This window comes from Heliconius melpomene, chromosome 18, assembly GCF_056956725.1.
Source record: "Heliconius melpomene rosina isolate 202511_hmr_F chromosome 18, ASM5695672v1, whole genome shotgun sequence".
Classification (NCBI taxonomy): domain Eukaryota; kingdom Metazoa; phylum Arthropoda; class Insecta; order Lepidoptera; family Nymphalidae; genus Heliconius; species Heliconius melpomene.
In genome coordinates, this window is record NC_140406.1 from 11,178,079 (window position 1) to 11,190,828 (window position 12,750).

At 31.7% G+C, this 12,750-nt stretch overlaps 1 protein-coding gene across 3 annotated transcripts in view; it reads left to right on the forward strand.

Annotated features, from left to right (window-relative positions):
• Positions 1-12,750, forward strand: part of LOC146529576 (facilitated trehalose transporter Tret1-2 homolog) — a 38,040-nt gene that overhangs the window by 14,816 nt on the left and 10,474 nt on the right. Inside the window, exon 1 of one of the 3 annotated variants that reach the window (XM_085201825.1) lies at positions 4,142-4,283. The exons of 1 other annotated variant lie outside the window; for it this stretch is intronic. Coding sequence is in view for 1 of the 2 variants with exons in the window: in XM_085201824.1 (XP_085057950.1) it covers positions 4,687-4,728 (42 nt within the window). In the remaining variant the exon portion in view is untranslated. Of the gene's footprint in view, positions 1-4,141; positions 4,284-4,594; positions 4,729-12,750 lie in introns of those variants that run through there. One more of the 3 variants, XM_085201824.1, reaches the window with a different exon arrangement.

Sequence of the window (12,750 nt, forward strand, 5' to 3'; positions counted from 1 at the left end):
ATTTTAAATTTTTTTTTCACCTGTTTGTAAAGTTAATACTTTATTTCTTATTAAAAAAAACAGACCGTCCAAGTGCGAATCGGTCTCGTGCACGAAAGGTTTTGTACTGACGGACATACGTAGCCTTAGAAATATCTTTGAATATGGAACCCTAAAAATAATACTTTCATTTTTCTAACTACCACTTAAAATTTTTATAGCAATAAATAATATCTATAAGCAATCGCACGGTACGGTGAGGCAACGTGTGTAAGCTCAACGATTGTAAGTTCGATTCTCACTCGGGGGAATACGGAGATGAAGCACGGCGTGGTGTTGCATCACTCAACACACACACAACACATGTCTCGAAAATTAGGTATAGGTGGGGAACATCACCATGTTACCACTAGGTTCTCCTTGCCTAACGTGGTATGCGGTAAAAATGGTAAAATGAGTGATTCTATTTCATTACTTTATATGTAGGTATATTGACTAATAATTTATAATTTTAATAATTTTCTATTCTAAATTAACCTAACCTCAGTAATCTATGATTATTAAATCTATGATTGCGGGTTCAAGGTTATCGACTGGGAAAATTAATATATCGTTACAATAAACAAGGCAGTGTATCTCTATATCTATACAATGCTGCCTAGAAATAGTACATTTTGAAAGTAGCGCCTGTCACGTAGATGTATTTTAAACAATCAATCCGTGGAAAGAGGCCACAGTAAATGCGATGGGTGTAGGTTCGATTGCCACTCGTAGGAATGAATTATTATAATTTCTTTATTATTATCATTCCCTCACGTAAACAGGATAAAGCGTGGCGTTTAGCTTCGCTCCCCATCACGCAATCTCCGAAAATGCGCAGAAAGTAGGGAACGGAGTATTTTACCACTAGATTACCTCTATCTGCCCTATAAAATATTTTCAGAAATAAATATAAATTATATAACAGAGAATTCAAATAACTTATCGTATTGTTATACGCGTCACATAAAAAAACAATAAGGCTACTATGACAGTACGTACTTAAACAATAATTACATAAGATAATTAATTCAATGATGTAGCAAAAGTGTAAACAGTTACAGGTAAACTGTATGTAATGATGATATAGTATTCACAGGTGGAATTTTTGTCATTTTATAACTTTCAAGCTTTTATTTAGCACGCAATCTATTTTTTTTAGGTTGTATCTCGCGCACATCAGGGTAGACAGTGGGAATCTGGGAACCTAATGTTAAGACATTCTGTTCACTATTAAGACAGTTTCGTTCCACACTTACCGTCGAATTCTCAAGCCATTGCATGTTGAGTGAAGGGACGTTTTGCTTCGTTACCAGAGCGAGAAATCGAAAATATTGAATAATTCATATCTCCGATTGAGAATCGAACCTACAAGCTTCACGTTTACAGTTGCACAGCTAAACCCCTGCGAGCATACATACATTTATCTTGAGATAGCGGAAATCGAATCCACTACCGTCGCGTTTACAATGAGACCGTTGTCGCTGCGCCACGATGGCCTCGCGGCCTCTCATAACCTTCCGTCCTTATATAATAACATAGTGAGCTCATATTAGAATTGATAAAAAACATTAAGTAGTTACGAATGAAACACACATACATACAACATAACATTTAGCTCACATATCAACTTATAACATAATAAATCTATTATTATATAGTTTTATTTTGTAAAAGATTCTAAGATCTCTAAGGTAAGTTAAAGATACCCGGACTGTTCACCTTCCACTGCAAAAAGTTGTAATACTTGTCTTATATGTACCTCCACACAAGTTATATGTACTTCAGCTGTCGTTTCTAGTTAATAGACACGGATTTGCACCCGCCATGCCATTTTTTGTTTAGGTTACACTGGAATTCGTTCTTAGAAACACTGTACAGTAATGATTTCGATATTATTGTATTCTGTATGATTTTTAATATTACTCTTTCTATAGTAGAATAATAATACTTAAATGTATAAGACTAAATTCTTTTTTTGCTTCTCTCTCTATTTCACATATGGCAGGGTAGTCAGTGAAAATGATATTGGAGAACCTCATCTTAAGATGTTTCACTCTATTATGTGCACGTTGTACAACCAGGCAATTTTCTATCCCTCACTCTGGTAACTCTGGCATTGAGTGGCGGAGCTCAACGCCGCGCTTCGCCTTGCTACTAGAACGTGGGAATGAAAATATTAAATGTTTCATTTCCGCAAGGGGGAATCGAACCAACAAGTTGCTTTTACGTCACACCCTTGTGCCACCGGGCTACGACAGCCTCAGACTATAAGTCGTGCATGTCTGAAATGCTCAAAACAATGTGGCACCGAATTTTTCTCGTAACTAATATAAATAAAGATAACTTCTATATTTAAATAACATATTTGCATTTTAATTATCTTTAAAAAACTAATTATCTTCAACAAACTTCATATAAAAACTACTTTAAAATATTAAAATTTATTATAAAGACGTTAAAGATGAAAGTGTTCTCTTTAAAACTATTTCTATTTCTTTCATAAAAGGCTCTACTATAAGGATTTAATGACAGGACCTAAACCTAAGGCATGAACCTAGATAAGATAAGAAGATAGATCAAGAGCGTTCCTGGAAATATATATAGAGTCATCTCTATAGCCGTTCTATCCTACCTATCTATCTTATCTTATCTTTTTTTATTTTTTTGTTTATTTTTTCATATTTTTCAGGCTTATATTTTAATTAGTAAAGTTCTGGGATGGGTACAGACCTCTGGCTGCCACTTTCAATAAACGCTTTTTTTCAGAAAGCAATAATTAAAATATTTAATGATTGGGAATCGATCCCACATTCATTTCGTATACTGTCTGTCAGAATTTGGTTAGATCAAGGGAACGTTGTATTTAATTAAACTGTTGTGAGATGGTATATACGCATACAAAAAATTGATTATTGATTTGTTTATTGTACACGATGAATATGGGTTTAATTCCAATTGGGGGATAGGGTATTGTTTTTAATAAAAAGTTGCTCATCAAAGTGGACAATAAAAGCTACTGTATTTTTTAGGTATTATTATAAACACCACCTTCCATGATGAGCTTACTTTTTTTACAAAAACAAATGTGATAAATACAAAGAGGTGCAATTTAAAAATATGACTAACTAAACTGAAAAATCACAAAAAAATACTAAAATTTTATGGACATCACGTGTATAACACGTGTTGAGAATTTGGTGCAGAATCTTTTCCACGGTCACTACACAAAGTAAATGACTTGACGTATTTGGAGTGAAAAGTCGAGACAAATTTTTATTTGTATTTGAGCGGCCCGCCCGCGGCTTCGCCCGCTTGAATTACATGGTTATTCATTTAATAAACAAAATTGACTGACAGTCAAATGTGTTGATGTCAATGAATAATTTAATTCACTCGTTCAGAAACAGTCTTAAATGTTAAATGATTGATTTGGGTAAAGATTATTAATATTCTTTATAAAATAACTGTAATGATTGCATATTACAAAAATCGAATTTGTTACCCACATGAGGTTATTTTTGTAGCAGCAGCCATTTTGGATTAATAACAACTTTACAAGAGGTTTATACAAAACAAAACAAAAACTTGACTGCATAAAATAAATTAATATATTCAGTAGAACTCACGTCATCGAGACGGATAAAATAAAATATCGTTTATCAAAATCGTTTCACTGCACAGTTAATTAATGGTTCTTATTCCAACCAAGTTATTTAAATGTCCTAATGGGAATCGAACTCACAGTCGCCAAAAGTTCATTCAGGCATATCAGCGTGTCGCCATGCTGGCCTTTTATTACTCCTTACAAATTGAAATATTATGTATAGAGTAACACACAATGGTATGTAATAGCGCTATTTAAAAAAAGGCTTTCAAATTACCTTTTTTGTTACATTCTTTAATAATTTTAAGAAATATTTGAACCACCACATACAAATTTCATCCATTCATCGCTACACTAAAAAATATTTTTTCCATAAAAATATCTATTTAAGGATACTCATTATACAAATAATATAATAGACAAGCTAAAACCCATAATAAACAAAGCCTTGTTTATGATAAACGATTATATATGGGTAAGATAAAAAATCGATACGTATATATATCGATATAAGCACATCACTACTACTAGTGTTGTGTGTTTCGACGGACACGCGTATCAGTTAACTGCTTGTCGTCAAACTGCGCGTACGCATCTTGCGTTGAAAATTTAAACAGAGTTACTGTGTTTATTTTTATTGTGTTTTTATTAAAAAAAGGTATATATTTTTTATATTTTTTGTTAAATAGTGTTTTTGTGTAATTTTAATTTTGAGGTAAATTATGATTGAGCTTCTGATCTAATAAAGTGATTGAGTGCTTTCATCAAATAGAGACAGTTGTTATATATAATTATTTTCAATATGCTTATCTATATCTATAATTGCCCTACTTTTCAATAAAATGCATCGCAAAATGCATTTTTAATGCAATTTAAATATTAAACTGAATTAATTGTTTTAGTCCTAATTAACTTTGATGTAAATTTTGTTTTGCATCAGTTAATTACAATTTTATGAATGAAAAAAAACGAGTGTTCGCAATTTTCAACACAGTTTTGGTTCAGTATGATTTACGTCTCGTAAACCTAACAAAGTCTGTGCAATATTGGAGCTTTCCAGAATGCAAATTGCATTGAACTTAGACGATCGACCATCGAAGATTGTACGTAGTATGAATTCGTTATTCGAAAAGCTTATTATTTTAAAATATATATTAATTTATTATTTTATATATATAAAATTAGTATTTCTGGGTGTATGAAATACTAATTTAATATATATAAAATGGGGTGTGAAAATATCTGGGTGTCAGCTAAATTGTATTTTATTCGTTTCACTCATTTTCTGTACAGTCACTCTTATATTCACTTTTTGCTTACTTTAGAACTAAGACTTGCTAAGACGTCTTGATTTACACTTATACAAACATTAGGAAAGCACTATTTTATAAACTTAAATATTACTCCCAACTTGGATTCAAACCCACAATCATTGTGTTCGGCCTCGACTTAATTAAAACTAATAACTGCGCTATAATGGCTAGTATTTATAATAAACTAAGATCATCTTTAGTACCATTTTTTGGGTAATTATGATTTATTTCTATTACTAACTTTTTAGGATACCTAAATGGCTTATAATTTTATGGATGTCATTTAATGAAGAACTCATATAAATTAATATAGTTCGCCTTTATATTTGATTTATTTCATGATAAATTTAATAATATAATATTAATAAATAAATATAATAAAAGGTCTTGACTCAGAGAGGTGGACATCGTCCGTCCGTCGATCCTTTAAATTCCGTTATTTCCCTTTGAAATATTAAGTTCTTATTATCTAAATCTTTCAAGTTATTTTGTTATGTTCACGCTGTATCCCGCATATAGTAAGGAAGGCAAAGGGTATCTAGTGTTAAAACACTCCGTATCCCACGTGGCTAATTATCAAATCATTGCGCTGTGAATATAGTCAAAATCGAACCCACAATTGTAGCGCTTCTACCAGCTGCACCACGATGGATCCAGTAAATGTTTTAAGTAAACGAAATAATCAAATAAATTATTCGTTTTTTAAAAACTCCTTATACCAGTTTTTATTATTAATTTTAAAGTCAAAACAGACAATAGCCCACTTCATCTACATTGTAGGTATTCTAACAATACTAATTATATTACAAATTTGTATTTAAATCGGTATCATGGCATAGTTAAATATTTTTACATGTACACGCGATAGTTACAGGTTCAAAAATCATTAGAATATTTATATATTGAAATATAGAATTTTTTTTAAACAATGACGCAATGATTGACTTTTTTGCCTAATAAAACTAGGTGTAGAGACCATCGTGTCGCAGTGGTAGGGTGTCAGATTGTAAACGCACTAGTGGCGTCGATTTCAATTCATAGTAATTAATTATTATCATTTACACACTCTGATAGAAAAAACAACTTAGACTACCATACAACATGCAATGTCTCGAATTTAAGGGAAAAGTGGGGGATGGAATGTCTTAAAACTAAGTTTTCTTGTGTCTTAAAACGATTCTGGAAAAAGGTATGAAGGTGTTATATTTAAATATAGAATAACTACATATTTAAAGTTCTTTATAGTTCCTCTACGAAATGTGGTATTACTGTAACATAAATGAAATAAATAACTGAGGAATATTCCACAATCAGAAAATTAAGAAAATCTCTCAACACTTTGAAAAAATTTCGTCAAACCTATCATAAAATATCTACATAGATATTTATTGTCTGTATATTTGCTCTCTACATTCCGTTCGACAAGACCGGCTTAGGAGTACCTAAATAAATAGTGATGTATAGCATATATACTTATTTTTTTTATTTAAGAAGTCATACAATATGATCTTTAAATTTGTTCCTTAAATTTAAACACTTATGTATGCCCAAACGCAGCGTATTTGAACTAACAACCTAAAGTTTTTTAATAATCTAAAATCTATTCAAATAAAAAACATCGTTCGATTGCATGTTTAAACATTACCTTTTCTTCAACAATATAATAGATTAAAGCTATTATTTTTGTGTAGCCATATTTTATATATTCATTTTCTCGCTCTGGTAATGAGGTAAAGCTCGGCGTTGGTGGGACCGCCGCTTAACATGCAATGCCTCGAGAATTTGACGAAAAGTGGGAACGTACTGACTTAACACTAGGTTCCCAGGTTTTCTCTGCCTACCCTGTTATATGCGGGATACTACCTAAAGTTAGAATATATACGGAAACATTCATATCCGACATGGACCATTTTTATTATTTATAGTTTATTAGTAAATAAATAAATGTATAGTGCAAGCGGGCCAAACCGTGATCAGGTTGCTAGTTTATATTATAATTTCTGTTTTACAGAGACAGCTATATAATAATAATTAAAGCCTGTCAATATTTTTGTTCAATCGTCACAGCTTTTATTGTTACACTTTTGTGAAATTTAGCAAAATTGAAAAAAAATTGGCACAGCTTTAAATCTACGTCTAAATATTTAATCTGAATCTTTCAAGGTAGCCAAAGTACAATACTGAAAACTACATTTAAATAGGTTAAGGCGTTTCCGAAATTGGGATTGATAGCGTGAACAAACGCAATAACAATTTTCCTATACCTACATATATCTTCCATGTACAGACACCGATATATTCCGATTTTATTATAAATATAGATTATAATATTAATAATATTATTGAATATATTTAGGTTATCTTGGCGCAGCGGCACAGTAACTGTAAACGCGATGATTACGGGTTCGATTCCCATACAGTGGAATGTAAAAAGTCAAAGCCTGGCATTGAGTGGTTAAACATCCGACATACAATCTCCCGGAAAATTGCACGTAAAATGGGGAACAAGTGTCTTTACAAAATCCCTTCCCAGCTACATATATGCGGGATACAGCGAGAAAAAAATAAAATTCATTAAAAGAAATAACGCTTTAAGATGATATATGTTATTTGTATTGCGTGTTGTCGCGTCGTTTTAATCTTAACCTAGTTTCGTCTTGATTAATGCAAGTCTACTTTTACGTACCTATTTAGTTATCAGTATTAAGAATCATTTTATAATATTTTAAGCTGTCATTCGCACTTACCATTTTAAAAGAAGTTGAAATTCTATATAAAAAATTGATTGACTCTCGGTTTAAATATCAATTTTTTTGTGAGGCCGTCATGGCGCAGCGGCCCAACGTCTGACGATAAATGTGATGGTTGGCGCTTCAATGTTCTTCGTTTGATTGATTTATTGTTAATTGTTCTTCAATTCCTATTGTGGGGAATGAATTATTTTCAATTACCCGCTCCGGTAACAAGACAAGTTCGGCGTTGGGTTTCAATGCTCATGATGCATCTAAAATTGGGCGGTGCTTTATACCTTAGTTCCCTTTGTAAAAAAATGTTTACATTAAATTCTCTAAAATTTAAAAACTAAATCTAGCTCGCAATATAAGAACTTAATACGAAATAAGCGTTATTATAATTTATAGCGCACTTGAAAGTTATTTGATGAATAGTTACAGTTGAGGATTTAAATCCCATTTAGAGATTTTTTGTGTTCATCATGTAAATTTCTTCGGTGTGGTTATTTATATTAAAATTTTGTACATTACACACACAACCTAGTGTTAAAACACTCCGTTCTCCACACACCGCCCAATTATCGAAATTTATTATTTCGAGTTGCGAAACTCTCGAAAAAAAAATTTTTATCTACTCGTAGTCAATACAATGTCCATTTTATTTTTTAATTTTGTAGTTGTAGTAACGAACCGGGAACTGAATCGACTGTCACTGAACTATAATATACGATAATTTCACACTTCCCACCATATATGGTACCTATACGTCAAAGTTGATTTACCAGTTAAGTTAAACTTAACTTATAATATTGACGAGTTATTTTTAACCGTGGCGCGGAACAAAAATAAAAGTAAAACTGGTCTAGCAAGATTGCTGTGGAGTTTCTTTTAAGTAATTTATCTTATCATGTGAAACTTTAGTTTAGAAAAATGTTTCGGCTTTATGCAATGTAGTTATCAGCTTCACGCTGTATCCCGCACACAGCAGGGTAGGCAGAGGGAACCTAGTGTTGAGACACTCCGTTCCCCACTTTCTGTATGCAAACTGCCACTATATGCAATGTCTTCTCAATAAATTCGATTTTCGGTCGTGGTAATGGTTAAACATTAACCGTTACTTCAACTTTATCACCAAGAGGGCACTATAGTGAAAGTTACAAATACATAAGTATATATAAAGATGTAACATTCGAATTTTTTGTAGGTAATTTTCACTTTTATTCGTTCGTAATGGGTTATACTTACTTTCTTTTTTACTTAAGAATTCCACTATAATATAATATTCACTTTGCATAATTACCCTTTGAGAATCGAACCCGCTAATAGTTTAGTAGTGATAAAGCCACTGAGTCACGAGACTGAGATGAACGTGAAAGTATGTAAGACTAAAATAGCATTTTATAATAAAAATGCTTGTACAGATAGCAACAAGGTTTATTAACCTCAGTAATGTCAACTCAAATGATTCTAGACTAGAATTTATTGATCGGAATGTTTTCTATAGTAAAGAAATAAATATTTCTTTTTAGATTCACTCTGTAATACAGGGTGTATAACAGGGTTTGCAGAGCGAAGCTAGAGTTTAACTGCGGCTTCTTCGTAGGCAATTGGAAATAACTAATAATTATGTATGACATATGTCATATGTCACCTCATAGGTAACTCTGACCGCAAGTATATTCGGTTACTTCGAAACTGTCAACATTATGTAATACCTATAGCTAATATCATTCCTCTATAAGTGGACTATACAATTCAAAAGGAATGTTGTAATTTCAAGTTCCAACCAGTAGTTCCTGAGATTAGCGCGTTCAACCACACAAACTTTTATTTTATTTTTATTCATTTTTTTGATGGTAAAATAAATATCAACTAATATAAAACTGAAACTGAACTGAGCCAGGTTCGTGTCGTTTTCGATTTTACCCACAAAAGCATCGAGATATATGTATATATGTATATAGGTGCCAAGTTCTGTATTTACACAGAATGAAATTCTAGGTCAATATTGAATCATTAATAATAATAGTGTTAGTCAATAAATAATGTCTATACTTAAAAAATACATCAAAAATATAACATTTTATATACATATAAGTAGGTACCTACTCGATATGGAATCCGATATCCACCCGGCAACCTGTATGAAAAGAAATATACTTATTTATTCTCAAATGTAGGTTAAACCTAATTATTAACAGATGAACGATTTTTCTCGCCAACCTACATTTATTTTATTTGCAAATCAACACGTAATGTCAAGGTAGTGCGTCATTTTATACGAGCACGAGCGCTTCCGCAAACTGAACAAAGGGTTTGTTTGTTGTGTTAACAATTGCAATGGAAGCTTTGTCGATATTGAAGTAAAAAGATATTTACATACTAGGAAAATTGTAGAAAAGGTTTTTAAAAGGTCGCCTTGCACAATTTGATAGCATCTATTCATGGAATAGTTATAATATTTATTTTTATTTCTTCCCTCTGACTACCCTGATTTGCGGTCAACCTTAAATTTAGAAAGTTTTTTGAATCAAGATTTTTCTTTTTTCGCCGAATTCCGCCTTTTATCCCGTATGTAGCGGGATAGGCAGAGGGAACCTAGTACTTTAGTGTTAAGACAACCCGTTCCGTCTTCCCCACTTTCGGCCGAATTCAGAATGTGTAAAAGTTCTCTCAAATAATCCTATTTAACTCACAGCCGTCATATAACAACAATGAATATAATTCAAACAATTTATGTTTTAATTACGGTTTAACATTGTAATAGAATAATTCATGTACAATTACATAATAGTCATTCATTTACAAACACGATCATTACACATTCATACATACAAGAATCTACATACAAGTATTAGAAAAATATACAAAAGCTTCCTGCCAACTTAAAATCTATGAGCAGTTTCGCATAGAGAGAAGCATAGAATATTTCCCTTTCCATTTCATTCCGGAAATCATTATTTGCAAATTATTTATTTTCATATCTCGCTCTACTACAGCGTACGGCGTTAAGTTCCTACTCATTATGCAATGTATCAAAATATTATGAAACAGGACGATTCCTCGGGAATTAAGTAAAAGTAAAGTAAAGTAAAAATGGGAATTCCTCATTCCGATATCTTATCTGCATGCCTGTAAAAGTTACAAGCTGCTATTGAATATATTTAATAGAATTAATAATAAATACATAATTTCAATGACTAACAAATTACCTCAGACGGCCATCGAACCTGTTGCCGAAGCAAATATTGCTAATTTAAATCAACAAAAACGTTCAATTCTTATTTTTTGTTCTATCTTATACTGGTAACTATGACAGGAGCATTTTAGTCTTAATTATATTGAGATTGGAAACGCACGAGTTGTTGATTTATAAATATATTTTTAAATGTTGTTATGAAATAACTTCCTGGATAATATATACCTACATATAAAATAGATTTTATGATAGCAACACACCTAAACCTTATTGATTATTATATACAACTGTATGTTAGGTTCCCAGTTGAAATCTAAGCCTAAAAATAGATAAAATTTGTAAAAATGGAATGCTGAAGAAATTTCGATAAAACTGTAAAGTAATAAAGCTTAAATATCAGAATAACAAATGGATAATGATTATTGGAAACATTTGCATAATTTGGGTTTATAATATAAAAATAAATTTAAACGGGCGAAGCTGCGTTTGAAGCTCGTACATGTACATGTGTTAACTAATAAGTTTTGTTATCAGAATCAAAATTGAATCACTCAATTCACACAATAAATATAAACATATATCATGGCGCCATCTTTACAACTATTTTTTATTTATATTATTAAAAAGTTACTATTATCATGTTTATTTCATACATTTTTGTATTTAATTGCAAATAAATATAAGTATAATGCATCCTTCATAGGATATAGCCAAGTGAATAGGTAAGTTCTTATCAAAAGTAACAGCCGAGCTAAAATAATGTAATAAACTTTAGTTTTATGATTATAATCGAGAGATTTATCCCTGAATTATTATCATGAAATCCTTCTAATACAACTTCGAAGTTAGAAGTAGTTCAAGTTGATATAAATACTTACGTCATCTTGACGCAATAGAATGTAAATATTTCAGTACACGTGACGGTTATCAATTCGCATGTCATTTAGACAAAGTATAGAGTGACATGTCACTATTTTCTTTTGATTTAATTAAAATTTATCACTATTGCAACCAAAAATCCAAATAACATAACAGCTTTACTCTGCATCCCGCTAAAAGCGGGATCAAGCTGGAAAGCGGGAAGGTAAGGTCAAATACAGCCAACCTAAATAAAACATGACCATTATAAAGCAATTTAAACATAAAATTTTGCAATTTAACTCAAAATAAATTTTCTAAAATATTCCATTTGCAACATTCACCTTCACTCCGCCAACAGCTGGGTTATAGCAAACAAACATTTATTGCGTGACATCTGAAATGTTAATTAAATGTTATTAGCGTCAATATGACGTAGCGGGTGCGCGTGCCAAGTGGCGAGTCCCGGGGACATATTCATTGATGACTAAAATGACGGTGTTGCTATGTATGTATTTACGTGTGTAACAGAGGGTGTGGCGATTGGTGTTTAGTTTGTTTTGTGGTAAAAAATATTTTATTTTATTTATTTTTTTAGCGTCACGCTGTATCCCGCATATAGTAGGGTTGATTGAGTAATACTAATTTAACTTCTTTTAATGTAAGAACTTCTAGATATAAGGATATCTCGTTAAAACGTTTAAGATCTAATCGCAATCCACGATTGAACTACTTAGCGGTCTCCTTGAAACTGTTATAGGCACGAGATAATAATTATTGAATATATCTAATTATGTTAGTATCAATACTTAGTATGAGGGTGGCGTGACCTACTTATATTATGACCTATTATATTATACAGGGGAGGTCGTCGTGGCGGAAGGGCACAAGCATGTGACTAACGCGGTTATGGGTTCGATTCTCACTCGGGGAATTAATTGTTATTTATTAATATTTTCATTTCTACGATGTAAAAAAAGTACCAAGGCAAAAGCGTTGCTGCCATTCAACACGCAATGCCTC